General features: G+C 46.9%; 1 protein-coding gene across 1 annotated transcript in view; it reads right to left on the minus strand.

The window, feature by feature from the left end:
• Positions 1-27,483, minus strand: part of insc (INSC spindle orientation adaptor protein) — a 216,735-nt gene that overhangs the window by 25,728 nt on the left and 163,524 nt on the right. The window contains exons 7-8 of the mRNA XM_033038498.1: positions 26,153-26,324; positions 6,593-6,771 (exon numbers count right to left, since the gene is read on the minus strand). Coding sequence (XP_032894389.1) covers positions 6,593-6,771; positions 26,153-26,324 — 351 coding nt within the window. The remainder of the gene's footprint in view (positions 1-6,592; positions 6,772-26,152; positions 26,325-27,483) is intronic.

Genomic DNA, 27,483 nt, shown 5'->3' on the forward strand with positions numbered 1-27,483 from the left:
TATTGTTCTCGTACCCTGACATGCTACAAGCCAAAATCACCTCGACCTCACTACAAGTGCAACTTGCCTTTAGTTTTGGGTCAGGACGTCATCTGTCCATTCCCTCCACAGATGCTGCCTGACCTGCTGAGTTCCTCCAACACTTTTCATTAAAATATATTGTCATGGTGAAAAAAATAAGATTAGGAATCGGTAAAAGTGCGGGAGGAGCAGAAGGTCAGGCAGCATCTGCGGAGGGAATGGACAGGCGACGTTTCAGGTCGGGACCCTTCTTCCAACATCCATTCCCCCCACAGATGCTGCCTGACCCGCTGAGTTCCTCCAGCACTTTAGGTTTTGCTCCAGATTTTAACTCCTGCAGTTCCTTGTGTCTCCATTAGAAATAGGTATTCGGATATAATTGTGACTAAGGCAGTGTTGCCATTAGAAAAGTAAACTTGTAATTAAGAAAAACATGAACTATCAGCAGGCAGCTACAGCCTCAAAAGGTCAGTGGTTCCTCAATGTTGTCACCAGAATGTAATTTAACTGAAAAAATGTTGTGCTGAGCAAACGTACTCACAAAGTGAGATAAAGCCTTTTATTGCATTTGATACATTACCCTTCAGACAGCTACAAGTCTCCTTGGTAGATCTCACTCTGCTCTGAGGAAAGATTGCTGGCCTTGAACGGCTCTTGGTAATTTTGCACGGCTGATTGTTGGCCACAGAGTACTACTCCACGACACCCAGAGGCTGATAGTTCCCACATTCACCGCACAACGTAACTCCTTCAACGTGCCAGCCTACTCTGATTTCTCTTTAGGTACCTTAAATGACATTCCTGGCTTACCCTGCCCTTCATAGTTCCCCTTTTTACATGGAAAGACTTTTGCTGGGACATTTTAATGACTCCACCGAGAAAAAAATAGTTGGATGTTGGAGGTAAAAGATTATTTTTTTTCTAAAACTGTTTTTCACCAGAACTGATGGAGTACTATGCGTTTTGCATGTGGCTGGTGTGTTTATTATGTACGAGAGTACATGTGTGCATGTGTCTGTGTGTGCATGTGTACGTGTGTGTGCGCATGTGTAGGTGTGTGCATGTGTACGTGTGTGCATGTGTACGTGTGTGTGCATGTGTACGCGTGTGTGTGTTAATTCTGGCCAAATTGGGGATGCCAGGACATTAAAATTGAGTAAAGGCTTCTGTGCTGTTAGGTCATTTGGTCGATTTAAATGTGCCTTCTGCAGAAATGGGACAAGCTGCAGAATGGTGCCAGCTTGTCTGGAGCCTGGACAAGAGTTGCAGGGAAAGATATTACACAATAGACAATGGACAATAGGTGCAGGAATAGGCCATTCGGCCCTTCGAGCCAGCACCAATGTGATCATGGCTGATCATCCCCAATCAGTCCAAGATGCATGGATTTATGAAAGGAAAATCATGCTTGACTAATCTTCTGGAATTTTTTGAGGATATGAAAAGTAAAATGGATGAAGGGGTGCCAGTGGATGTAGTGTATCTATACTTTCAGAAAGCCTTTGATAAGGTCCCACACGGGAGACTGGTGACTGGTGGTATTGGGGGTAGGGTGTTGACATGGATAGAACATTTTTTGGCAGTCAAGAAGCAAAGAGTAGGAGTGAACGGGTCCTTTTCAGAATGGCAGGCAGTGGTGAGTGGAGTGCCGCAAGGCTCGGTGTTGGGGCTGCAACTGTTTACCATATATATTAATGATTTGGAAGAGGGAATTAGGAGCAACACTAGCAATTTTGCAGATGACACAAAGCTGGGTGGCAGTGTGAACTGTGAAGAGGATGTTAGGAGGTTGCAGGGTGACCTGGACAGGTTGAGTGAGTGGGCAGATGCGTGGCAGATGCAGTATAATATAGATAAATGTGAGGTTATCCATTTTGGTGACAAAAACAAGGGGGCAGATTATTATCTCAATGGGGTTAGGTTAGGTAAGGGGGAGGTACAGCGAGACCTGGATGTCCTTGTACACCGGTCACTGAAAGTTGGCTTACAGGTACAGCAGGCAGTGAAGAAAGCTAATGGAATGTTGGCCTTCATAACAAGAGGATTTCAGTATAGGAGTAGAGAGGTTCTTCTGCAGTTGTATAGGGCTCTGGTGAGACCACATCTGGAGTATTGTGTACAGTTTTGGTCTCCTAATTTGAGGAAGGACATCCTTGTGATTGAGGCAGTGCAGCGTAGGTTCACGAGATTGATCCCTGGGATGGCAGGACAGTCATATGAGGAAAGATTGAAAAGACTAGGCTTGTATTCACTGGAGTTTAGAAGAATGAGGGGGATCTTATAGAAACATATAAAATTATGTCCGGACCGGACCTACTGAACATTGCCGCCGGACCGGGGATCCCCGAACATGGCCGCCGCACCGCGCCCTACTCACCTCGTCGCCTTACCGGGCTGGCCGAACCGCGCCGCTGCACCGACCATCCGCCCACCGGGACCTCTCACGCATCGCCCGCCGACCCGGACTCCACTGCCCGCGGACTCCTACCATCGGATCCGCCAACCCTCGCACTCCACCTCCCCCCAGCAGCCAGCAGCCATCACCTTACCTGCAAACTGGACTCTGCACTGGGCCTGAAGCCTCCACGCTGCTGATTCCCACTCCTCTGGGTTTGACTGCACTGGGTCCCAATGCCAGTCTGCCGAACCCTGGTAACCTCAGTGGCTGTTCCACTGGGTCTTCACCACCCCCCTCAAACTATTTGACCCCTGGTCTTCCCTACCCACACTACAGCCCTCATGCCCCCCACCCCCTGACCACCCCCTCCCCCCACCACACATCGCCTCGTCCTCAGTCCACCCACCTGCCTTCCTCCGGCCCCAACCCCCATTCCTGCCGTGTGATCACCATCCCCCCCGACCTCCCCCCTCCGACACCGAACGGTCTGTCCTCAGCAGAGGTCTTATCTTTGACACCCTCCATCCCCACCTCAATGAGTTCCGCGCCCACCACGACTTGGAGCTCTTCTACCGTCGCCTCCGCCTCACAGCGTTCTTCCACGGGAAGGAGGCCTCACCCCCCATTGATGATCCCTTATCCCGTATCAAACGAACCCCTCCTCGTGGACCCCCCCTCGTGGCCATCTTCCGGCTTTAGAACTTTTTATCCAAAACTGCCGTCACGACATCAACCGCCTCAACTTCTCCACTCCCCTGTCTCACTCCAATCTCTCCCCCCCCGAACGTACTGCCATCGACTCACTCCGCAACAACCCAGATTGGGTTATCAAACCAGCCGACAAGGGAGGTACCGTGGTAGTCTGGCGCGCTGATCTCTACAAGGCTGAGGCCATGCGCCAACTCTCGGACACCTCCTCCTACTTACCCCTGGACCATGACCCCACTGACGTGTACCCGGCCACTATCTCTAGCACCATCACCGACCTCATCAACTCCGACGCCCTGACCCCCCGAGCCTCCAACCTTATCGTTCCACAGCCCCGCACGGCCCGAATTTACTTTCTCCCCAAAATCCACTAACCTGACTGTCCTGGCAGGCCCATTGTCTCTGCCTGTTCGTGCCCTACCGAACTCCACATACCTTGACTCCATCCTATCCCCCTTGGTTAAATCCCTCCCTACCTATGTTCAAGACACCTCAGACACTCTCCGTCGTCTCCGCGCATTCCATTCTCTAGGCCCCCATCCTCTCGTCTTCACCATGGACGTCCAGTCACTCTACACCTCCATCCCCCACCAGGATGGTCTCAAAGCCGTTTCTTCCTCGACCGGAGAACCAACCTATACCCGTCCACTGATACTCTCCTCCGCCTAATGGAGTTGGTCCTTGCGCTTAGTAACCTCTTGTTTGACTCCTCCCATTTCCTCCAAATACAAGGCGTAGCTATGGGCATGCGCATGGGCCCCAGCTACGCCTGTCTCTTTGTCGGGCACGTCGAACAATCCTTGTTCGAGGCGTACCAGGGCCCCATCCCTGACCTCTACTTCCGCTACATCGATGATTGCTTTGGTGCCACCTCCTGCACCCACCCACAACTGACTGACTTCATCCGCTTCACCACTAACTTCCATCTGGCACTCAAATACACCTGGACCATTTCCGACACTTCCCTACCATTCCATGACCTCACTATCTCCATCGTAGGTGATAGACTTCTGACCGACATCCACTATAAACCCACTGACTCCCACGGCTATCTTGACTACTCTTCCTCACATCCTGCTTCCTGTAAGGACTCCATCACCTATTCCCAATTCCTCCGTCTACGCCGCATCTGCTCCCAGGATGAGGCGTTCCACACCCGGGCATCGCAAATGTCCTCATTCTTCAGGGAACGGGGGTTCCCCTCCCCCACTATAGATGAGGCTCGCACCAGGGTCTCCTCCATACCCCGTAACACTGCTCTCCCTCCCCATCCCCCCACTCGCAACAAGGGCAGAGTCCCCCTGGTCTCACCTTTCCTTTCTTCTCCCCGTCTCCCCCCACACCCTATCAGTCTGAAGAAGGTTTTTGGCCCGAAACGTTGCCTATCTCCTTCGCTCCATAGATGCTGCTGCACCCGCTGAGTTTCTCCAGCATTTTCGTGTACCTAAAATTATAAAAGGACTGGAGAAGCTAGATGCAGGAAAAATGTTGGGCGAGTCCAGAACCAGCGGCCACAGTCTTAGATAAAGGGGAGGTAATTTAAGACTGAGGTGAGAAAAACCTTTTTCACCTAGAGAGTTATGACTGTGGAATTCCCTGCCACTGAGTGCAGTGGAAGCCAAATCACTGGATGGATTTAAGAGAGAGTTAGATAGTGCTCTAGGGGCTTGTGGAATCAAGGGATATGGGGAGAAGGCAGGCACAGGTTATTGATTGGGGACGATCAGCCATGATTGTAATGAATGGTGGTGCTGGCTCGAAGGGCCGAATGGCCTCCTCCTTTTTCTATGTTTCTATGTTTTATGTTTCTAGTACCCCGTTCCTGCCTTCTCCCCATATCCCCTGACTCCACTATATTTAAGAGCCCTATCCAGCTCTCTGTTGAAAGTATCCAAAGAACCAGCCTGTGAGGCAGAGAATTCCACAGACTCACAACTCTTTGGGTGAAAAAATGTTTCCTCATCTCTGTTCTAAATGGCTTCCCCCTTATTCTTAAACTGTGGCCCCTGGTTCTGGACTCCCCCAACATCGGGAACATGTTTCCTGCCTCTAGCGTGTCCAAACCCTTAACAATCTTATATGTTTCAATAAGATACCCTCTCATCCTTCTAAACTCCAGAGTGTACAAGCCCAGCCGCTCCATTCTCTCAGCATATGACAGTCCCGCCATCCTGGGAATTAACCTTGTAAACCTACGCTGCACTCCCTCAATAGCAAGAATGTCCTTCCTCAAATTAAGTGACCAAAACTGCACCCAATACTCCAGGTGTGGTCTCACTAGAGCTCTGTACAACTGCAGAAGGACCTCTTTGCTCCTATACTCAACTCCTCGTGTTATAAAGGCCAACTTGCCATTCGCATTCTTCACTGCCTGCTGTACCTGCATGCTTACTTTCATAGACTGATGAACAAGGACCCCCAGATCCCGTTGTACTTCCCCTTTTCCCAACTTGACATTTAGATAGTCATCTGCCTTCCTGTTTTTGATACCAAAGTGGATAACCTCACATTTATCCACATTAAACTTCATCTGCCATTCATCTGCCATGCATCCTCCTCACAGTTCACACTACCACCCAGCTTTGTGTCATCTGCAAATTTGCTAATGTTACTTTGGGACATCTGCAGATTAAAAGAATGGGACATCTGCAGATTCTTACAATTAGGTGTAAATTGCATGAAACGGATTGGGTGAATGCAAACCAGACATACACATTGTAAATATTGTTGCAAAGATTTACTTTGCTAGATGTTGATTGGGTTAAGTATTGAGCCTTGTCTGGGTTTCTTGAACATCTAGGCACATGTTGCATAATTCATCTCTGTTAACTTGCATTTAGAAACTACGTCAGATACATTGTATTAGCCACTGTATTATTGGGTTAGGGAAATGTCTATCATGTACTGTGTTAATCAATATCTGTTATTGGACTGTAAAGAGACCACCCCCATATGGTTCGGCCCCTCAAGGTTCGGGGACCTATGAAAGGTAGCTCCTACGAGGTCCTGTGTCAATCATCTGGGAGAACGTTTGACCTTCTGGAGTGTCTCTGCTTGAACACGGCGAGAATGGCTTGGCCAAGCAGATACGAGGATCGAACCCGCGGTGGTTAGGTATTGTAGTGGGAACTGTTATTGTATTTTCCAAAATAAAGTTTAGATGCGCAAATGCATGTGTGTGTGCATGAGTGTGTATGTGTGTACAGGGGGTGTGCATGCAGGTGTGCATGCGTGTGTACGTACAGGTGTGTGTGCGTGCCTGAGTGTGTGTGCGCCTGCATGTGTGAGTGTGTGTGTGTGTGTGTGTGTGTGTGTGTGTGTGTGCAAGTATGCAACTGTGTGAATGTGTGTGTGTGTGTGTGTGTGTGTGTGTGTGTGTGTGTGTGTGTGCATGTACAAGTGTGTGTGCATGCTTGAGTATGTACGTGCACGAGAGAGATTGTGTGTGTGACTAATTGCACTGACCTGATCTTTGGCGTAGGGCGTGTCGACTCGCTGCGGGTCACGGCAGGCTTGGATAAGGGTTTTGGTTGCATTCAACTGTAGCAGAGTCTCACACGCCATTGAGTCAAAGAATGTGATGTTGGCAAGGGCAGCAGATGCCAGTTGGAACACCTCACTGGATGAGGCATCTTTACATAAATCTGTGGGAAGAGAATAAACCTTTTACGTTTGGAAGAACTAAATATTGAATTGATTGAAAGATTCAGCTTGTAAACAGGCCCACCATACTGACCATCGATCACCCGTTCACACTAGTTCTACCTTATCCCATTTTCGCATCTACTCCTGACACACTGGGGGCAATTTAAAGAGGCCAATTAACCTACAAACCGGCACATCTTTGGGATGTGGGAGGAAACCGGAACACTCGGAGCGAACCCGCACGATCACAGGGAGAACATGGAAACTCCACACAGACAGCTGCCAAGGTCAGGATCGCATGTGCTGTGAGGCAGCAGTTCTACCACTTATATAGCATTCACAATTGGGGCACAAGGAACTGCAGGTGCTGGGTTATCACAAAAAAAGACACAAAGTGCTGGAGTAATTCAAACTGAAGAAGGGTGCCGACCCGAAGCATCACCTATCCATTTTCTTCAGAGATCCTTCCTGACCTGCTGAGTGTCGAGCATTCACAATTGTCCAATTGGATCTGCTCTTTGATATAATATTTGAATTAGATAGGAAATCCGACATGGAATCATATTAATTCACACTCGCAAAAACCTCTTGAATTTTGCATTTAAAAAAATCAAATTAAAATGATCAATGCATAGTTTGTAAAAAACTCCATCAAACTAATATTGATTACTTGTTGGTAGACAAAAATGCTGGAGAAACTCAGTGGGTGAGGCAGCATCTATGGAGCGAAGGAAATAGGTAAGGTTCGGGTCGAAACCCGTCTTCAAACTGATGTGAGGGGGGGGGGGAAGAAGGCTTGATTATTTGTTGTTCATGTTACCTTATCTTCAACGACAATGCAACTCGATGGTAAGTACAATACAATTCAATTTATTGTCATTTGGACCTCTTGAGGTCCAAACGAAATGTCGTTTTTGCAACCATACATTACAAAACAAAAAGACCCGAGACACAACACAGTTTACACAAACATCCATCACATCGTTGTGATGGAAGGCAAAAAAAACTTATCTCTCCACTGCACTCTCCCTCCCGATGTCAGAGTCAGAGTCAAAGTCAAAGCCCCCGGCTGGCGATGGCGATTGTCCCGCGGCCATTAAAGCCACGCCGGGTGATGCAAGGTCGCGCACCGGGTCTTGGTGTTGGAGCCCCCGGCGTGCGCTCGCAAAGTCCCGCGGCCATTCCAAGCCGCGTGGGGTGGTGATGTAAAGCCCCGCTCAGGTGCTCTTCAACCCCGCAACTCGGGCGGGAGAAGTCGCCGTTGCGGAACCCCCGAAAAGCGGTCTCCCAGCAGGGACCCACGGGCTCCCGGTGCCGCCGTCCGCCAAACCCGCAGTTGTAGCCTCCGAATCTCCGGGTGTCGGGTGGCAGCAGCGTCCACCACAGCTCTACCCGCTCCGGACTCGGCCAGCCCCGTGACGGTGAGTAGTCGGCAGCTCCGCAGCTGGAACCCCAGGTCGTTCCTGTTGGAGGCCGCTCCACGTTGCAGCCCCAACGACAACGGAGACCCGACAAAGAAAAGGTCGGGTCTCCCGTGCAGGGGAAAGATTTTAAAGTTACCCCCTCCCCCCCACCTCCCACACACATACCCCAACAAAAAAAATAACAAAAACTACATAAAAACGAGACAAAGGTACATGCCTGGTATTAGAATGTTGCATGGTGCAGTTGGTGAGGGAAGCAAATGGGAATTTCTGCAATCACTAGGCCAGCGAGAAGTTATTTTAAAAAAAATTTCAGGACAAGTGAGATTCCCAGCAGAGCTGCTTGTGGGTGAGCAACAGATGCAGGTTTATTAGTACAGTGAATTACTGTCAAATGTGGGATTAGTGCATACTAATTTCTAGCACTAATTGAAAATATATTTTATTCTATTATTTAATTTTCAAAATGGGCCAATTTGTCTTGTGCAATTGTAACTCTTTGACAAATAATGCCATCTGCAGGAAAAACTGAAGGTTTGCCACCTTCAACAATTTGGCTGTAAATTCATTGCTCTCTGTCGCGTGAATATAGTGTCCTTTCTTTCAATTTCGGCAGCGTTGCTCTGAATCTCTGTGGAAAAGTGTAATATGACTTAATAAGCTGCTGGGTCACTTAACTGACAATAAATTAAACTGAATTTAACATATCCGTGTGCCTATCTACGTATCTCTTCAATGCCACTATTGCGCCTACGTCACTGTAATCCAGCCGTCGTATATTAGTCAACAAAGACTTCAGGCGTAATAAATAAAAGTCAATAATTATACGGTGACCGGGAACAATTTTCTCTCGTGATGCTTTAACATTAAAACATTTGCGTTCAGGTATCTAATGTCGGCTGAGAGGGATTAATCATTGAAATTCCAATCCTGGGTGGCCCTTTAGATCGCATTCCTGTGTTGCTATTCTGTGACGGGTGTTGCTACGTTTTACACATTATCAGTTGATTGCCAACAAAGTGAATCATTTTCCAGGCTTCTTAAAAAGCCCTCAGCCTCAGTAATGACACCTTATTAGTTTAGTTTAGAGATACAGCACGGAAACAGGCCCTACGGCCCACCGAGTCCGTTCTGACCAGCGACACACACAAGGGGTAATTTTACATTTACCAAGCCAATTACAAACCTGTATGTCTTTGGAGTTTGGGAGGAAACCAAAGATCTCTGAGAAAACCCACGCAGTCACGGGGTAAACGTACAAACTCCGCATGGACAGCACCCGTAGTCGGGATCGAACCCGGGTCTCCAATGCTGCAAGCGCTGTAAGGCAGCAACACCATGGCCACCCACTTATTAAAGAAGACCATATTTGTTTCAAGTTATTGGCAGTCAACTAATGAAGAGAGCAGGAGATATCATCAGATGGTCCGGGCAAGAAATGGGTTCCGAAAATCTAGACAACATTTGAAGGCACTTCACTACCGAGTTTAATTTTTCTGCAGATTTATAACTTGTTCGTATTAAGGAAACTGGCAGCTGTAAAAATATTCATATTACTGGTGAAGAACCAAGTTCACCGAGCATCTTGGAAAAGATTCCTGATATGTTAGTTAACTAGCAGACATATGTTAACAGACAGAAGTTAGACACAAAATGTTTGACCACCAGGGGCGCCGGGGAGATGGCAGCCCTGCCGACAGTCTGTTCATTTTTTCATCTTTTTGGTATTTTTAGCGTTTGTTAAAGGTTTGTTTTAATGTACTTTGGTTTGTTTTATGTGGGGGAAGGGGGGAGGGGGGATGGAGGGAGGGGTGAGGGGGAAACTTTTTTTCAAGTTCCTACCTTCCCGGAGATGTGATCAGTTTTCACATTCAGGATCACATTCTCCGGGCTCTGCGGCCTACCATCGCTGGAGCTGGAGGCCTCCTCGGACTGTGAGCCCCACCGCGGGGCGCGAACTTAACATCGGAGCCGATCCCTTGCCTGGGATCGCTCCCACTGCGGCCTGCGAACTTACCATCAAGGGCTCGCAGTCTCGGTAGAGGATAGTCGGGAGCTCCAACGCTGCAGAAGGTTCGACCTGCCCTGACACGAGGTTTGATCGCCCGTCGCGGGGAAGCTGACAACCCCCCGATGCAGGAGCTGATCGCCTCGACGCAGAGGGCCCAAATGCCTTCGGCTACGGGAGTTAAGACCATCCCGTCAACGGAGGGCACGAGGCCCCCGACCGAGGAAGAACAAAAGGAAGGACTTGAACTTTATTTCGCCTTCCATCACAGTGAGGAATATGTAGGAGTCACTGTGGTGGATGTTCATGTTAAAATGTGTTTCTGAGTCTGTTGCTTTTAATTGTATCTGACCTGGCCAGTGAAATTCCTCGTATGTTGCAATACATACCTGGCGAATAAAATCTGATTCTGATTCTGATTCTGATTCTCATTTTGAAATGCTGGAGTAACTCAGCAGGACTGGCAACATCTCTGGATAGAAGGAATGGGTAAAAAGAAACTGCAGATGCTGGTTTAAATGGAAAATAGACACAAAATGCTGGAGTAATTCAGCAGGTCAGACAGCATCTCTGGAGAAAAGGAATAGCTCCAGAGATGCTGTCTGACCTGCTGAGTTACTCCAGTTTTTTGTGTCTATAGAAGGAATGGGTGATGTTTCGGATCGAGATCCTTCTTCAGACTGAGGGGAGAGGGAGACACAGAGATAAGGAAGTGTGAGGTGTGAAAATGAGACATCAAAGGAGATGTGATTAAAGAAAATGTAGAACAGACTGAAGTTACTTTTACGCAACTGGAAGTACATCCAGAGAGAGATGTGGAAATCAAAGATAGATACAAAATGCTGGAGTAATTCAGCGAGACAGGCAGCATCTCTGGAGAGAAGGAATGGGTGACGTTTTGGGTCGAGACCCTTCAGACTGATATCAGGGAAGTGGGAGGGACAGAGATAGAATGTAGTCGAAGACTGAAAGACTGCTCGGAGAACTGGGAAGGGGGAGGGGATGGAGAGAGAGGGGAACAAGGGTTACTTGAAGTTAGAGAAGTCAATGTTCATACCGCTGCCCAAGCGAAATATGAGGCACTGTTTCTCCAATTTGCACTCATCTGTAGGCAGCCTGATTCAAAATCCTCACCACAAATTGCACATCAATCTTCCCATCACATTCACATTCTAATACTAAAACTCAAACACTAGAAGAATTCAACAAGTCAAACAGTATCAGTGGAAAGAGAAATCAGTTCTCGGGATCAGAATAGGTTCGCACCCCATCTTCCCAGCATGATAATTTCCTGAAGCAAAGGTACACTGAAGAAGGATCCCGACCCAAAATGTCACCCATCCACGTTCTCCAGAGATGCTGCCTGACCCACTGAGTTACACCAGCACCGTGTGTCATTTTTTGGATGCCTGCAGGCACAAAGCGGGGAATAATGGACCCTTTAATAAGCTTTTTGGGCCTAGCTCTGCCAACAGCCTTTTATTTAACGATACATGTGAAGGTCAGGGCAACGTTGACCTTTGTTTGCTCACGGCTCATTTCAGATGTCAGTGAGGAGCTGAGTCTGGTTTCAGACAGATAGCCATTCCCGTCGCTTGTGTCAGGTAGTCACTGTTTCTGTCGAAGAGGTCACTGCTTTCCCGTCCTCTGGTCAGCCCAGCAGCAAGGGTAGATACAGTCTGAAATAAAAGCATCCGATACCAAGCCCGACAAATGATCATGAAAGCATGAATTGTGTCCACTTCGCTGCCTGATTGTCTGCTTGGAAGAAGAGCAAAATATCACAGCGGAATGCTACAGATAAACAGATATTCAGCTGAACATAATGTGTAGGAAAGAACTGCAGGTGCTGGTTTAAACCGAAGACAGACACAAAAAACTGGAGTGACTCAATGGGCCAGACAGCATCTTTGGAGAAAAAAGGATTCTGAAGAAGGGTCTCGACCAGGAACGTCACCTATTCCTTTTCTCCAGGGATGCCGTCTGAACCGCTGAGTTACTCCAGCTTTTTGTGGCTATATTCAACTAAATATATATTTGTAAATGCTAAGATTAAGCTTGCTAATATTGAGAACCTTGTTTCAAGTTGATTGTTTTAGTATTTGGGAGATTGTTAATGTTTTAAAAGAGAAAGGGGGGTGGGGGTTGGTGGTGGGTGTGAAGTGGCATTTAGCTGTCTCCTCTGTCTAGTATGATGCTGCTGATTTGTTGATGAAAGCATTGTTTTTTTTGTGTGGCGGTGCAGCATAGTGGCACCTTTGAAAAGTTAAACCAACGTCATTATTTCATTTTCCGACCAGGTGACATGTATGTTGATTAAATGTGCGTGACAACAACACCTACTCATCACTAATAGAAAGCATTAGTTAAAAGAGTAGCGTAGATCAATCTATGGCTAAGATAGACACAACATGCTGGAGGAACTAGGCGGGTCAGGATGCATCTCTGGAGAAAAAGAATCGGTGGCAATCCAGGTCAGAACCCTTCTTCAGACTGAAAGATAGAGGTGGGGATGGGGATGAGGGCCATCAACAGATGACACGAAGCGGGGGGGCAGTGTTAGCTGTGAGGAGGGTGCTAGGAGGCTGCAAGGTGACTTGGATAGGTTGGGTGAGTGGGCAAATGTATGGCAGATGCAGTATAATGTGGATAAATGTGAGGTTATCCACTTTGGTGGCAAAAACAGGAAAGTAGACTATTATCTGAATGGTGGCCGATTAGGAAAAGGGGAGATGCAACGAGACCTGGATGTCATGGTACACCAGTCATTGAAAGTAGGAATGCAGGTGCAGCAGGCAGTGAAGAATGCAAATGGCATGTTAGCATTCATAGCAAAAGGATTTGAGTATAAGAGCAGGGAGGTTCTACTGCAGTTGTACAGGGTCTTGGTGAGACCACACCTGGAGTATTGCGTACAGTTTTGGTCTCCTAATCTGAGGAAAGACATTCTTGCCATAGAGGGAGTACAGAGAAGGTTCACCAGACTGATTCCTGGGATGGCAGGACTTTCATATGAAGAAAGACTGGATAGACTCGGCTCGTACACGCTAGAATTTAGAAGAATGAGGGAGGATCTTATAGAAACTTACAAAATCCTTGAGGGGTTGGACAGGCTAGATGCAGGAAGATTGTTCCCGATGTTGGGAGAGGCGGGGTGTGGGAGCAGAAGAAATACAGGAGTTGTGTGAAATTAGAGAAATCAATATTAATGTCGCTGGGTTGTAAGCTGCCCAAGCAAAGTATGAGGTATTGATCCTCCAATTTGCATGTGGCCTCACTCTGACAGTGGAGGAAGGCCAAGTCTTCTTCTATCTTCAGTATAAACCAGCATCTGCAGTTACTTCTTACTCAATGTGTAGCTGCTTTTGCTTGGATCCATGATTAAAACAATTCCTAACTAAAGTTCATAACTGATAGGAACAGAATTAGGCCCTTCAGCCCATCAAGTCTACTCTGCCATTCAATCATGGCTGATTTATTTTTCCTTCTTAAACCCATTCTCCTGCCTTCTCCGCATAACCCCCGACACCCACACTAATCAAGAGTTTATTTCTGCCTTAAAAATATCCACTGACTTGGCCTCCACAACCTTCTGTGGCAATGAATTTAGCCCCAATAAACTTCAACCAATAAACTGTACATTAACGATTTAGACGAAGGAATTAAATGTAACATCTCCAAGTTTGCGGATGACACAAAGTTGGGTGGCAGTGTGAGCTGCGACGAGGATGTTATGAGGCTGCAGGGTGACTTGGACAGGTTGGGTGAGTGGGCAGATGCAGTATAATGGGGATAAATGTGAGGTTATCCACTTTGGTGGCAAGAACAAGAAGGCAAATTATTATCTGAATGGTGTCAGATGAGAAAAAGGGGGGTGCAACAAGACCTGGGTGTCCTTGTAAATCAGTCACTGAAAGTAAGCATGCAGGTACAGCAGGCAGTGAAGAAAGCAAATGGCATGTTGGCCTTTATAGTGAGAAGATTTAAGTATCGGAGCAAGAAGGTCCTACTGCAGTTGTATAGGGCCCAGACGAGACCACACCTGAAGTATTGTGTGCCGTTTTGGTCTCCTAATTTGAGGAAGGACGTTCTTGCTATTGAGGGAGTGCAGCGTAGGTTCACGAGGTTAATTCCTGGGATGGCGAGACTAACATATGATGAAAGAATGGATCGACTGGACTTATATTCACTGGAATTTAGAAGGATGAGAGCGATTGGACAAGCTAGATGCAAGAAAAATGTTCCTGATGTTCAGAACTGAGATGAGGAAAAACATTTTCACCCGGAGAGTTTTGAATCTGTGGAATTCTCTGCCACAGAAGGCAGTGGACGGTAATTCACTGGATGTATTGAAGAGAGAGTTGGATATAGCTCTTAAGGCAAACGGAATCAAGGGATATGGGGAGAGAGCAGGAACGGGGTACTGATTCTGGATGTTCAGCCATAATCATATTGATTGGTGGTGCTGGTTCGAAGGGCCGAATGGCCTACTCCAGCACCTATTGTCTATGTTTCTGTGGTTTCTACTCTATTGCTAAAGTTGGCAATGTGAGCACATCAACATTCCAAAGCGCCAGTCATCTACTCCCTACGTCCTACCAGAACTTGACTCCCAAGGTGAATTACATCAGACCTGCTTGGATTAAGTTCCAGATGCCACCACTGTGCCCAATTGTCCAGTTGCTGTAAGTAGGAATTTCATTGTTCTGTTAACGGTGCCAGGCACGTGCCGTCAGGGTGGGCAAGGTAGGCACTGCCAACCCTGACTAAAATTATAAAATGGTAATTATTATATATAAATAGTAAAGGCACGGGAGAATGATACCTACCTAAGAGATCGATCTCTTAGTTAGGCATAATTCTCAGTGCCTTTCATCCGCAGTGCATGTAACACGCGAAGGTTTGTGCAGCTCACGTGCCGTCGACGCTGCTTCAAGCCGTCAATTTCCAGGGGACTGAAGGCAGCTGAAATTCTGCCTTTGCAGTACTGCGCATGTGCAGCAGCATACAGCACATGCACAGCCGCATACAGCACATGCACAGCAGCATACAGCGCATGTGCAGCAGCATACAGCTCATGCGCAGCAGCATACAGCGCAGCAGCATACAGCTCATGCGCAGCAGCATACAGCGCATGTGCAGCAGCATACAGCTCATGCACAGCAGCATACAGCGCATGTGCAGCAGCATACAGCTCATGCACAGCAGCATACAGCGCATGTGCAGCAGCATACAGCGCATGCACAGCAGCATACAGCGCATGCACAGCAGCATACAGCGCAGCAGCATACAGCTCATGCGCAGCAGCATACAGCGCAGCAGCATACAGTAGCAATGTTACAAAATTTTGAGATTTTAAAAATCAAGTCTGTAATTTATCCCATCAGATAAAGCATAAAAATAAGTTTAATTTGACACCTAATTCACTTTCATATCTCAAGTATTTAAAAAGTTATGGCCATTTTCATACTCGGAAATGAGCATCTTGTTCCCTATTGATTTTCTATGGACATAACAAAAAAGTTGTGATCGTGAACAGTCAAAAGCCCATAACTTTCTTAAAAATTAAGAGAACTGAATGAAATTTTCAGTTATCATAGATTGAAGCATTCTGAAACAAATATAAAATAATCTTACTTGGATGACCTGAAATTAAAGCATATAATTAGTTAGTTACCTAATTGTAGCTAATTTCAGACTTCAATTACTAGATCTAAACATCTATCCATTTCTTAATAAATGATTAACATTTTTAAATAGCCTAAATGTCCAAATAATATTCACAAATAATTCACAATAAAACATGATTTTTAAATCTCATTTACATTAATTTATAGGCCAAATGGAAGGAATTCAGTGTTCAATTGCTGTAAATAAATGCCCATTTAAATCCGCTTTCCAGTGGGTCCCTGTGGAACGCGCTGGTTTAGAACGTTCACATTGCGGTAGATTTGTGCCCCAAATGCCCAGAAAAATACTGCGCGATATAATGGGCCCAAATTGAGCTACTCGCAATATTAAACTTTGTATAAAGGGATCTTTAGAAGCCCTTTTTAATGTAAAAATATACAGCCTACCTTCAGTTGTCTGCTTTATGAGACCCAGCGGTTGCTGGCGGTCGCGGGTTTAGAGATTGATTTTTAAACTACTATAACTATTATACGAGGCCTTTAAACCTAATAATAGCTTTTGCGACGGGGTCTTCCAGCGATTTTTCGTTAATAATTAACTAGGCTGAACATCTTCGATTTGAACAGCCTAGAGAAAATCGCGTTTTAAACCCGCCCCCTCTAAACGGCGCCAAAATCGCGCACACCCGCAACGGCAGATTTTCAAAGACGCTTCAGGTAGGCTTTGCAACATACCTACATACAGCGCATGCACAGCAGCATACAGCACATGCGCAGCACAAGTTACTTGGTGGGGTTTTCAAACATGGATTGCCATTAACTTAAGAATATCTTAAGAAACAAAGAGAGAAGAATGGAGTTCATGTACAAATAATGTGGTAAGTAGATTTCTTGGTGCTATATGTTTTTAAATACTGTATTTTTCGGCAATGAAGACGCTATTTTTTACCCAAAAAGAAGGCACGAAAATTTACATGTGTCTTGGAAGCCGAAGTTGGAATGTTGTTAGCCAAGAAAGATAGACTTGGCTATCCCTCAGTACAGCAACATCAAGAACGACGTTGTTGTACTGAGGGATAGCCAAGTCTATCCCTCATTACTGGCAGCTGCTGGGAAGTGGCTGTAAAAGGATAGCGCCACTGGGGAGGGAAGAGTTCCTTTCACAGCGTATGGGGAGTCTGGCAAGGTGTAAAGTTGCGGGGAGGGCAAGAGCGTTGAGAAGGAGGGGGTAGGGAATCATGCCAGCAACTCACTTGCCGCGACGCTCCGGGCGCGGAGCCACCGCATTGTGGCCGGGGGGAGAAGTAGCTCGGGTGGCTGCGAGCGGCCGCCGGGACCGGACAGCTCGGGTGGCTGTGAGCGGCCGCCACCTCAGCTCCTTCTGCTGGTCCCCGCTCACCTCTGGCAGTGCTCTCCGTCTGAAAACCTCTCTCCTGCCGCTCACCAGTCTCACTCATGTCAGTCATTTCCCGTAAATCCTTAAATTCCGACAGCGCGCTCAAGGGACCAATTGAGGTTACTCGGCTGTCGGAATTTAAGGATTTGCGGGAAGCGGCTGACATGAGCGAAGCCGGCAAGCGGCAGGTGAGAGATGTTCAGACGGAGAGCACTGCCAGAGGTGAGCGGGCCGGCAGAAGGCGCTGAGGTGGCGTCCGCTGTCCGGTCCCAGCAGCCGCTCGCAGCCACCCGAGCAACTTCCCTCCCCAGCCACAATGCGGTGGCTCCACGCCCGGAGCGCCGCGGCAGCGGTGAGTGAGTGAGTTACTGGCATGATCCCCGACCCCCTCCTTCTCAATGCTCCTGCCCTCCGCGCAACTTTACCCCTGACCAGACTCTCCACACGCTGTGAAAGGAACTTTCCCCACAATTGGTCCCTTGAACAAGTATTATCATTCAATAAGATCACAACTGATTCAACTTGTCCCGGCGTGCTCCCGTTTTTCCCATCATCTCCCCACCCGCCATCACCCTCCACCCCCCACCCATTCAGTAATTCAGAATGAAGGAGATTTGGAAGCCTTGGACAAATTGCTTTCTTTATTTTAATTTCTTTGAGCGTGAGAAATTCTATGTCCCACCAGCCTTCTTTGAAAATTTTGCAACTTAAAATGGGGGTGCATTTTCATAGTCAGGAAATACGGTACTTTTTTAAGAGATTTGGCTTTTGAAGACTTTATAAAAGTCGACTGACAATTTACGGAGAGAACAATCTGCGCATGCGCGGTTTCAGATTTTTTTAAAGCCGACTGACTGCCTACCCTGAGTAATTACGGCACATGCCTGCGGTACATATGAAACTTAAACACTTCTGGATTGTCACAGTATCCATTTTAATCAAAACTGATAACATGAGCATATGTTGCCTAATCCCAGCTCCTATTTAAAAAGTCACAGCATTCAGACAGGGTGCAGTAGGATGCTTGTTTCAACCTGTACTCTAAATTAACGTCACTCAACTCGTTCAAATGAAAACCCGCTAGAGACTCACTAATATTAGTGTCACAGCCTAGAAATGGCCCAGCCAATTGAGCCTTTAAGTGATATTCCAGAACAAGGAACTGCTGGTACTGGTTTACCCAAAAAAAGACACAAAGTGCTGGAGTAACTCAGCAAGTCAGGCAGCATCTCTGGAGAACATGGATAAGTGACGAAGAGTCTGAAGAAGGGTCTTGACCTGAAACGTCACCTATTCCTTTTCTCCAGAGATGCTGTCTGAGTTCCTCCAGCTTTTTGTGTCTATCTATGGATAGGTGACGTTTCGGGTCGGGACCCTTCTTCAGAATGAACTTTTAAGAGAGGCTTTTTTTTTAAACAGATCTTTTAAACAAGCTCAGTAAGGGATAGGACAGTCCTTGACTGGATAAAGCAAGCACAACTATACAGATTATTCATACTGAGAGTTACTCAGTTGAAGACAAGTCAGGCAGCCCATCGAATGGAAGGAAAAAAAGTCGTAAGTGGTAGATATTGATAGCTGGAATAGCATGAAAGGGTTGGCAAGCAAAGGATATTATCATTTCCAATTGCAGTAAAATACTGAGCGGACAGGGATTGATTTGCCAGGGTGAGTTGTATGTGCTCAGATGGAAGTGGCTTGTGCAAGGTGTGACGCGCCACTTGGTTACTGTGGTAGGATTACAGATCTCTGTCATTACATTTTAATTGGAGTGGATGTAGCTAGCTACGATGGAAACATTGACAGGCTGGGAGCTGGCGTAATGTGTCCCTGCCCAATTTTCCAGCCTTGCCCACTCCAGCATCGCTCTTTAAATGCCAAAGAGGAGGCAGAACATCTAGCAGGCACTCTCGGTTTACACAGGAGGAGGAAAAGGTGGTCGGGGAAAGAGATTTTCCAGCAGCCAGGGTTGGCAGATGTCCACAAAGAGATCTGGCCTGACCGATCCCACTGCAAGTAGTCCTCTCACTCACAAAGACGCCACATCTGCTGATATATTTTTTTGCAGCACGTTTAGCAGAAAATCCTCAAAATCAAACTGTGTGAATCAGTCCACTGTGTTTTATGAAACAGGGACCGAGAATGGAGGCTTTTGCTCTTTGAAAGAGTTTGAAATATATTCATCAAACCACGGGCTTGGCGCACAGCATCTGCTGGTCTTAATGTGTTCTGACAGTGTGGTGGAACTCTCGACACAAGCATGCCCCCTAGTGTACATCTGCGCGCTGCACATCCTTTCAAAATTACCCCAAGCAACAACTTGCTTCAACCAATGTTTACTTCACCTCATAGTTAGTAAATCTTGAGAAACAGGAAACTGAAATCTTAAAGATGAACCTTATGGTGTTGAATCAAAAGCGGGTAGTATTGGACATAGACTGGGGGGCTTTATTTTTGTCTTTGCAATATTAATGTTTTTTTTAAATATACCTAATTTTTTTGTTTTTGGTGTTGTCAGAGGTCTACGTTTACATATCTGTTGTACTGTTGCCCGTAAGAATTGCATTGTTCTATTTTACGACATATGACAATAAAACACTCTTGACTTTAGTTTAAATTTAGTTCAGTTTAGATTAGAGATACAACGTAGAAACTGGCCTTTCGGTCCACTGAGTCTACACCGACCAGTGATCGCCCCGTAAACTAGCACTGTCCTACACACTAGGGACAATAAAACACTCTTGGACATGACTTTAAATTTGGTTTAGCTTAGAGATACAACGTGGAAACAGGCCCTTCGGCCCACCGAATCTGCGCCGACCAGTGATCACCAGCACCATCCTACACACTTGGGGAAGTTTACAATTTTACTAAAACCAATTAACCCACAAACCTGCTCGGCTTTGGACTGTAGAAGGAAACCCACATAGTCACAGGGAGAACATACAAACTCCATACAGACAGCACCCACAGTCAGGATCGAACCCGGGTCTCTGGCGCTGTAAGGCAGCAACACTACCACTGTACCACTGTGCTGCCCTGTTCAGCTTGTATCCGTGCTGTATGCCTCTATATAATTGTATGTGTTACAAGCCATGCCAACACTAGGGAAAGGACTGATGGAGTTACCTTGTATTGTTCTAAATGTCGAAGATTCAGAAAAATCCAACTTCGGTATTTATCTGGTAGTTGGAGAAAAATGATGATTCTTCTGGTTGGGGAACTCTACCACAAGGCAATAACATTGGAGGGAAGCCATTCAGGAAAGATGTAATATAGTACTCTGCACAACGGCGGGTGAAATCCGCTGATCTCTGTCTCAGGGAAGTTATTGAAGTGAAGTCAATTGTGAAGACACGAGGAACTGAGGCACTGGAATCTTGAATCAAACAAAATTCTGGAGAAACACAGCAGTTCAGGCAGCATCCGTGGCGGGAATGGACAGATGATGTGTGTAGGAAGGAACTGTAGATGCTGGTTTACACCGAGGATAGACAGAAAATACTAGAGTGGTTCAGCAGGACAGGCAGCGTCTCTAGAGAGAAGGAATGGGTGGCATTTAGCGTCGGAGTAAAGGTGAGGGAGTGAGGGAGTGAGGAAAGCGGAAGTCATTGAAGAGACAAAGGGCGTGTGAGGTTTCTTGGACATAGGTGGGGAGGGATTGGACCAGGGGGGGACAGATGATGTTTTGGGTCGGACTCCTTTTCTGATACCCGACCCGATACATCACCCAACCTCCGGCAACCGCACGGAAACCTTGGGTGGGGCGTAAAGTCTCCAGAGGTTTCCGTTCATGTTTCCTAAGTGGGACAAGGGCATAAGGATCACAATCCGTTTCGTTGATGAAGTTAGGATGTGGATGTAGATCAGTTGCAATCTAAACTAAGGGCAGGACAGGGTTTTACTTTCACTGTTTGAGCTCTGTACGTCTTGGCTCTCTAGATTTGCGCAGTGAAGATAGATTGGATTAGCACTGATCAGCAAGCTGGAAGGATGAAGCAAAATGCCGAGTATTACATCTTCATGCTTGCCAGTAAGATGTGCAATAAAGAGCCTTCTGCTTTGTGACCTTTCCAGCGCTGAACCTCCCTTGCAGCTTACAAGGGATTCGATCCATTGGGTACAGAATAACATTAACATTTTTATTTGAAGCTAATATAAACAGACTCCCCTGGAAACCTAATTTATTTATTCCATCCCCTTTGAATCTGCCTCTCTCTCCACATCCACCCCTAATGTCCTCATCTCACCAACAGCTGTGCATGCTTTACCAAGGACGATGACAGGTGAAGAAGTAACGTCTTTAATCGTTCAACTCAACTGCACAAGCCTTTACTGTTTATCGCCAACGTACCTTTCATCAGCTCCCTTCAACTGACATGCTTGTAATTGAAATTATCTTTAGAACTATGCTCATGCAAAGCCATATGCTATGTTCAAATAACCCAAAAAACAAACATATGTTCAGAATATAGCTTCATGATGCTGCAAGTATTAACTTCCTCCAGTGTTCCTGGCCAAACTACTGAGCTACTGAGCTAACTAACTCCTTTGCTGTCTTTGTAGGATCTCCCCCTCTCCCCCTCTCCCCCTCTCCTCCACTCTTCCTCTCCTCCTCTCCTCCTCCCCTCCTCTGCCCCTCTGCCCCTCTGCCCCCTATCCCTCTCCCCCTCTTCCCCCTCTCCCCCCCCCCCCTTCTCTCTCTCTCTCCCCCTCCCCTTCCCCTTCCCCCTCCCCATCCCCATCCGCTGCTGGTGCACTGAATCTCAGCATCTTTATCATGCCAATAGACAATAGGTGCAGGAGTAGGCCATTTGGCCCTTCGAGCCAGCATAGCCATTCAATGTGATCATGGCTGATCATCCCCAATTAGTACCCCGTTCCTGCCTTCTCCCCATATCCCCTGACTCCGCTATTTGTAAGAGCCCTATCTAGCTCTCTCTTGAAAGTATCCAGAGGACCTGCCTCCACCACCCTCTGAGGCAGAGTATTCCACAGACTCACAACTCTCTGTGAGAAAAAGTGTTTCCTCGTCTCCGTTCTAAATGGCTTTCTCCTTATTCTTAAACTATGGCCCCTGGTTCTGGACTCCCCCAATATCGGGAACATGTTTCCTGCCTCTAGCGTGTCCAAACCCTTAACAATTTTATTTTAATCTTTAAGATACTGCAGGATTATGAAGTCATAGAGCATGGAAACAGGCCCTTCAGCCCAACTCGTCCATGCCAACCCATCTACACCAGTCCCACCTGCCCGGGTTCGGCTCATATCCTAAACCATTCCTACCCATGTATCTGTCCAAGTGCCTTTCCATGTTGTTATGGTACCTGCCTCGACCACCTCCTCTGACAGCTTGTTCCATACACCCAACACCTTCTGAGTGAAAGATTTGCCTCTCGGCTTTGTATTAAACGTTGCCCCTCTCACCCCCTTAAACCTCTGTCCTCTGGTTCTTGATTCCTCTACTCTGGGTAAAGGACTCAATGCATTCACCCTCATGATTTTAGACACCTCTACAAGATCACCCCTCAGACTCCTGCGCTCCAAGGAACAAAGTCCTAGCCTGCCCAACCTCTCCCTATAGCTCCGGCCCTCGAGTCCTGGCAACATCCTCTACTAAACTAAACCAACAAAGCACTTCAGAAACAAAATCAACCTCAGAGACCCAGTTGTGTGCTTGCTTTGTTAGAGTTTGCAGAGTTAGACGCAGTAGAATATTTAAAGTCGTACACAGCCAATATTCTGCATGAAATGTATCTTATCCTCTCACAATAGTGAATTAGCTAAAAAACAGGCCTTTGCTGCACAGGTTCCTTTGAAGGGTTTGCCATCTTCCTGACCATCTTCCTGCCATCTTCTGTGGAATTCTCTGCCTCAGAGGGCAGTGAAGGCCGGTCCTCTGGATGCTTTCAAGAGAGAGCTAGATAGGGCTCTTAAAGATAGCGGAGTCAGGGGATATGGGGAGAAGGCAGGAACGGGGTACTGATTGGGGATGACCAGCCATGATCACATTGAAGGGTCGAAGGGTCGAATGGCCTACTCCTGCACCTATTGTCTATTGAACCAAGGTTTTTGCCCTCTCCCATGGTGGACAGAGTCCTTGATCTCATCTCACCTAGATCTTCTGCCTCTGCTGCCATCCCTCTCCTCCTACCCAGAGCTAGAACACCAACTACCCTGGTCCTCAGCAAAAACACAAAGTGCTGGAGGAACTCAGCGGGTCAGGCAGCGTCTGTGGAGGGAATGGACAAGCAGCGTTTCACTTTGGTTTTGTTAGGTAACCTTGATGCCTCACTCAGTCAGCTGCTGCCTTGATGACCAAAGCAATCGGTCTCAACTAACACCTGGAGTTCAGCATCCTGGTCCACACCTGGGACCCCAAACTGGGCACGTGTAAGTAGTGAAAAATACACAGAGTGCCGGAGTAACTCAGCGGGTCAGGCACATCTCTGGAAAAGAAAGACATCTGAAGAAGGGTCCCAACCCAATATGTCACCCATCCTTGTTCTCCAGAGATGCTGCCTGGCCCACTGAGTTACTCCAGCACTTTGTGTTTACCTTCGGTATAAACCAGCATCTGCAGTTCCTTTCTATACATCTCTGGAGAACATGGATAGGAGACCTGACTAGGTCTGAGGGATATCTGAAGAAGGGTCCCAACCCAAAAGATTGTCTATCCATGTTCTCCACAACTGGTGCCTGGCCCGTTGAGTTACTCCAGCACTTTGTTTCTTTTCTTGTAAACCAGCATCTGCAGTTCTTTGTGTCTCCATCACATTAGCTTGTTTTTAGTCCTTTGTGTATAATCTGGTTCCCTATCCCACACAAAGGGTGGCACAGTGGCGTAGAGGTAGAGCTACTGCCTCACAGCGCCAGAGACCCAGGTTCAATCCTCGCTACAGGTGCTGACTGTACGGAGTTTTACGTTCACCCTGTGACCTGCGTGGGTTTTCTCCGAGATCTTCGGTTTCCTCCCACACTCCAAAGACGTAGGTTAATTGGCTTGGTGTAAATGTAGATTTCCCGAGTATGTGTAGGATAGTGTTAAGGGCCTGTCCCACTTTTACGACCTAATTCAAGATCTTTTTTACTCGTGGACATTTTTCAACATGCTAGAAAAACGCCCCGACCTACTTGATGCCACGAGTACCTACGACTAACATCACGGCCTGCTACGACCTACCTACGACCTCCTAAGACCTCGTGACGACCATGCTGCGAGTATGAGTCAAGGGCAAACTCGGCAGAGGTCGTGAATTAGGTCGTGAAAGTGGGACAGGCCCTTTAATGTGTGGGATTGCTGGTCAGTGCGGACTCAGTGGGCCGAAGGGCCTGTTTCCACCCTATATCTCTAAACTAAAGATGTTCAGCATTAATAACCGAGGATGGGATTTTTCTCCCAATAGCTGGCTTGCTTTCACATTCTGCAGGGCTGTCAATGGCTGCCAAGGTATTTATATTTCTACAAAGAGCAGGGCACTCTGTCAAACGTCCTCAATGAGCATAGCAGTGGTTGAACAGTGCAGTAAGGCTTCTCAAGGTGACGAATAGGTATCTATCAAAGGAGAGATAAATATTTTGCTTCAGATATCCCTCGAGGGACATGGACACACTTAGCAGGGGGTGGACCAACTCATTAACACACCTTTTACCACTTAGAGTAATGCCCCCAAATCTAAATAAGACTGTACTATTTTTAAATGTGTCCACTTTCTTTAAATTCTGCATTACTGGTGAAATGCCATTGACAATGGATGTATGTCGCTCCGTGAGTGTGTGTGGTGTCAAATGTCACCATGTTTGCACACATACCATGATGGCTTTAATTGTTAGTTAAAGTGTCAGGAAACTGAACCAGGCGAACAACAACTGGAGAGCAGTCCAGAGATACCATCCACCTCATTGGAGACCCTCGGACTATATTTATCAGACTTTACTGGGCTTTATCTTGCACTAAACATTATTCCCTTTCTCCTTTATCTGTACACTGTGCACGGCTTAATTATATTCATGTATAACCTTTCCACTGACTGGTTAGCGTGCCACTAAAAGCTTTGACTGTACCTCGGTACAGGTGACAATTAACTAAACAAAACTGATCCATGCAGCTCATTGTCATGGTTACAATTCTGTAAATATTCTGAAATGCTTGAAATATGATGGTTGTGAATTACGGACTTTATCGTGCACTAAATGTACCCTTCTCCTGTAATCCTATTTGACAAAAAGTCCTAATCGCTGACAGAGGCCCCATTCTTCACCGTGAACTAAACCATGGACCGGTCTCCGAGCAACGTGCCTCTCATGATCTCCTTGACATCGACCTAGGCACCATCAATTTCCCCAGGTAACGATTCTGATCGGGTTCTTAATGACCGGTCCTATCTCACCCTGACAGAGGTGTCATCTCCACCCTCCCTTTACACGTGGCAAGGAGGACTCATGTTAGGTTAAGCAGGGGCATCAAGTGACCACCACCCAAACAGCACCTGCTGCTCCAGTCAACAGTGCAAAGTGTGTGTCTCAGGGAAATCAACTTGTGGAACTGGATCACTTGAAGAACACAAAGAGATAACATTGCAGCTGTAGTGCAGCACGGTGGTGCAGCGGTAGAGTTGCTGCCTTACAGCACCAGAAGACACATGGTTCGATCCTGACTACGGTGTTATCTGTGTGGATTTTGTATGTTCTCTCTATGACCTGCGTACATTTCCTCTGGGTGCTCCAGTTTCCTCCCACATTCCAAAGACGTGCGGGTTTGTAAGTTAATTGACATCCGTTATAAGTTATCCCTAGCGTGTAGGATAGAATTAGCAGAAGGGTTTCCTGATTGGCGCGGAATCCAAAGGTCTGTTTCTACACTATACCTCTAAACTCTGAGACTAGCTTCCCATTGACCAAGCCCGCTGGAACGATACTCACTGATAAGTGCGGTTACTATGTCCTCCATGTTTTCCAGGAAGCTGCTGAGATGTTGGGTGAAGGCGTGATGTGGAGATGTGATCTGTGAGACCACTGCTGCAGCTTCTGCCCGCGTGGCTTCAGGGTGGGATTCATCCGTCAACAGGTCAGCCAAACACAGCACGCCATCCACCTACAGGGCAATACCAGCATAAAAGAGTTAAAATGGCGCCCGTCGCACAGAATGGTCTACGCGTACATTTCCCCCACACTCAATGTTTATTATCTTCTCAAAATCTGCCACGGGTACTGTCACATCAAAACTAATTGAAGGCTGGAGCTTGCTTATTCTTGTCAGGTCAAGTCAAGTCAAGTTTAGTGTCACTTGCACCAGTGTGTAAGTAAGTAAGTAAGTACATTGTATTAATATAGCACGTTTAAATCAACTCGCGTTGAAACCAAAGTGTTTTACATAGAAAAAATAATAAAGTTTCCGTACATCCATAGAAACATTTTTTAAAAGAAAAATGACACAACACATTATAGAATTCAACATGAACGTCCCCCCACAACTGAATCAACATTTTCCACTGTGGGGAAAGGCATCAGAAAGTTTCAATCCTCTTCCTCTGTGATCACCCTAGGTCGGGGCCTATTTGTGGCCTCCGCAGCCAGTCCGATGTTTTTAGGCTCGCTTGCCGGGAAGATGGAACTCCGGCATCGGGTGAACACTCCTCAGCGGCTTGGAAAGTCTGGAGCAGCCGCTGAGTGTGCTGAGGTACCAGACTGTGGTAGAGGCACAAAGACAATCTTGCATGCAGCAGCGTCAAAGGCAACACACGAAGCAGAGAATATCCATTATACAAGACAGTGAAAAGATTGTAAAAATGACACACCAGTGTAAAATTCATCAAGACCACAAATCCATGGTGGTGCAGGAGTTGGCCCGTAGAGTTCCATTGTCAAGTTACGATTAGGGTTGTGCAGATCTTAGGTTCAATGTCTTATGTTCAGGAACCTACAGTTGTTGGAAAGTAGTTGTTCTTCAACCGGGTGATGTGGGTCTTCAGGCTTCTGTGCCTCCTGCCCGATGGTAGCAACGAGAAAGAGGGCAGGGCCCGGATGGTGGGGATCCTTGATGATAGATGTCGCCTTCTCGAGGCAGCGCCTGGTGTAGATGTTACCGATTGTGGAGAGTGGTGTGGCCGTGATGGACCGGGCTGAGCCCATCTCTCTCCTCTGTTTCTTGCGTTCCTGCGCATTGGAATTGTCATAGCCGGCCATGATGCAACCAGTCAGGATACTTTCTACATTGTATCTGTAGAAGTTTGTTAAAGAATTCAGTGGCATTC

This window comes from Amblyraja radiata, chromosome 20 (genome assembly GCF_010909765.2).
Source record: "Amblyraja radiata isolate CabotCenter1 chromosome 20, sAmbRad1.1.pri, whole genome shotgun sequence".
Taxonomy (NCBI): domain Eukaryota; kingdom Metazoa; phylum Chordata; class Chondrichthyes; order Rajiformes; family Rajidae; genus Amblyraja; species Amblyraja radiata.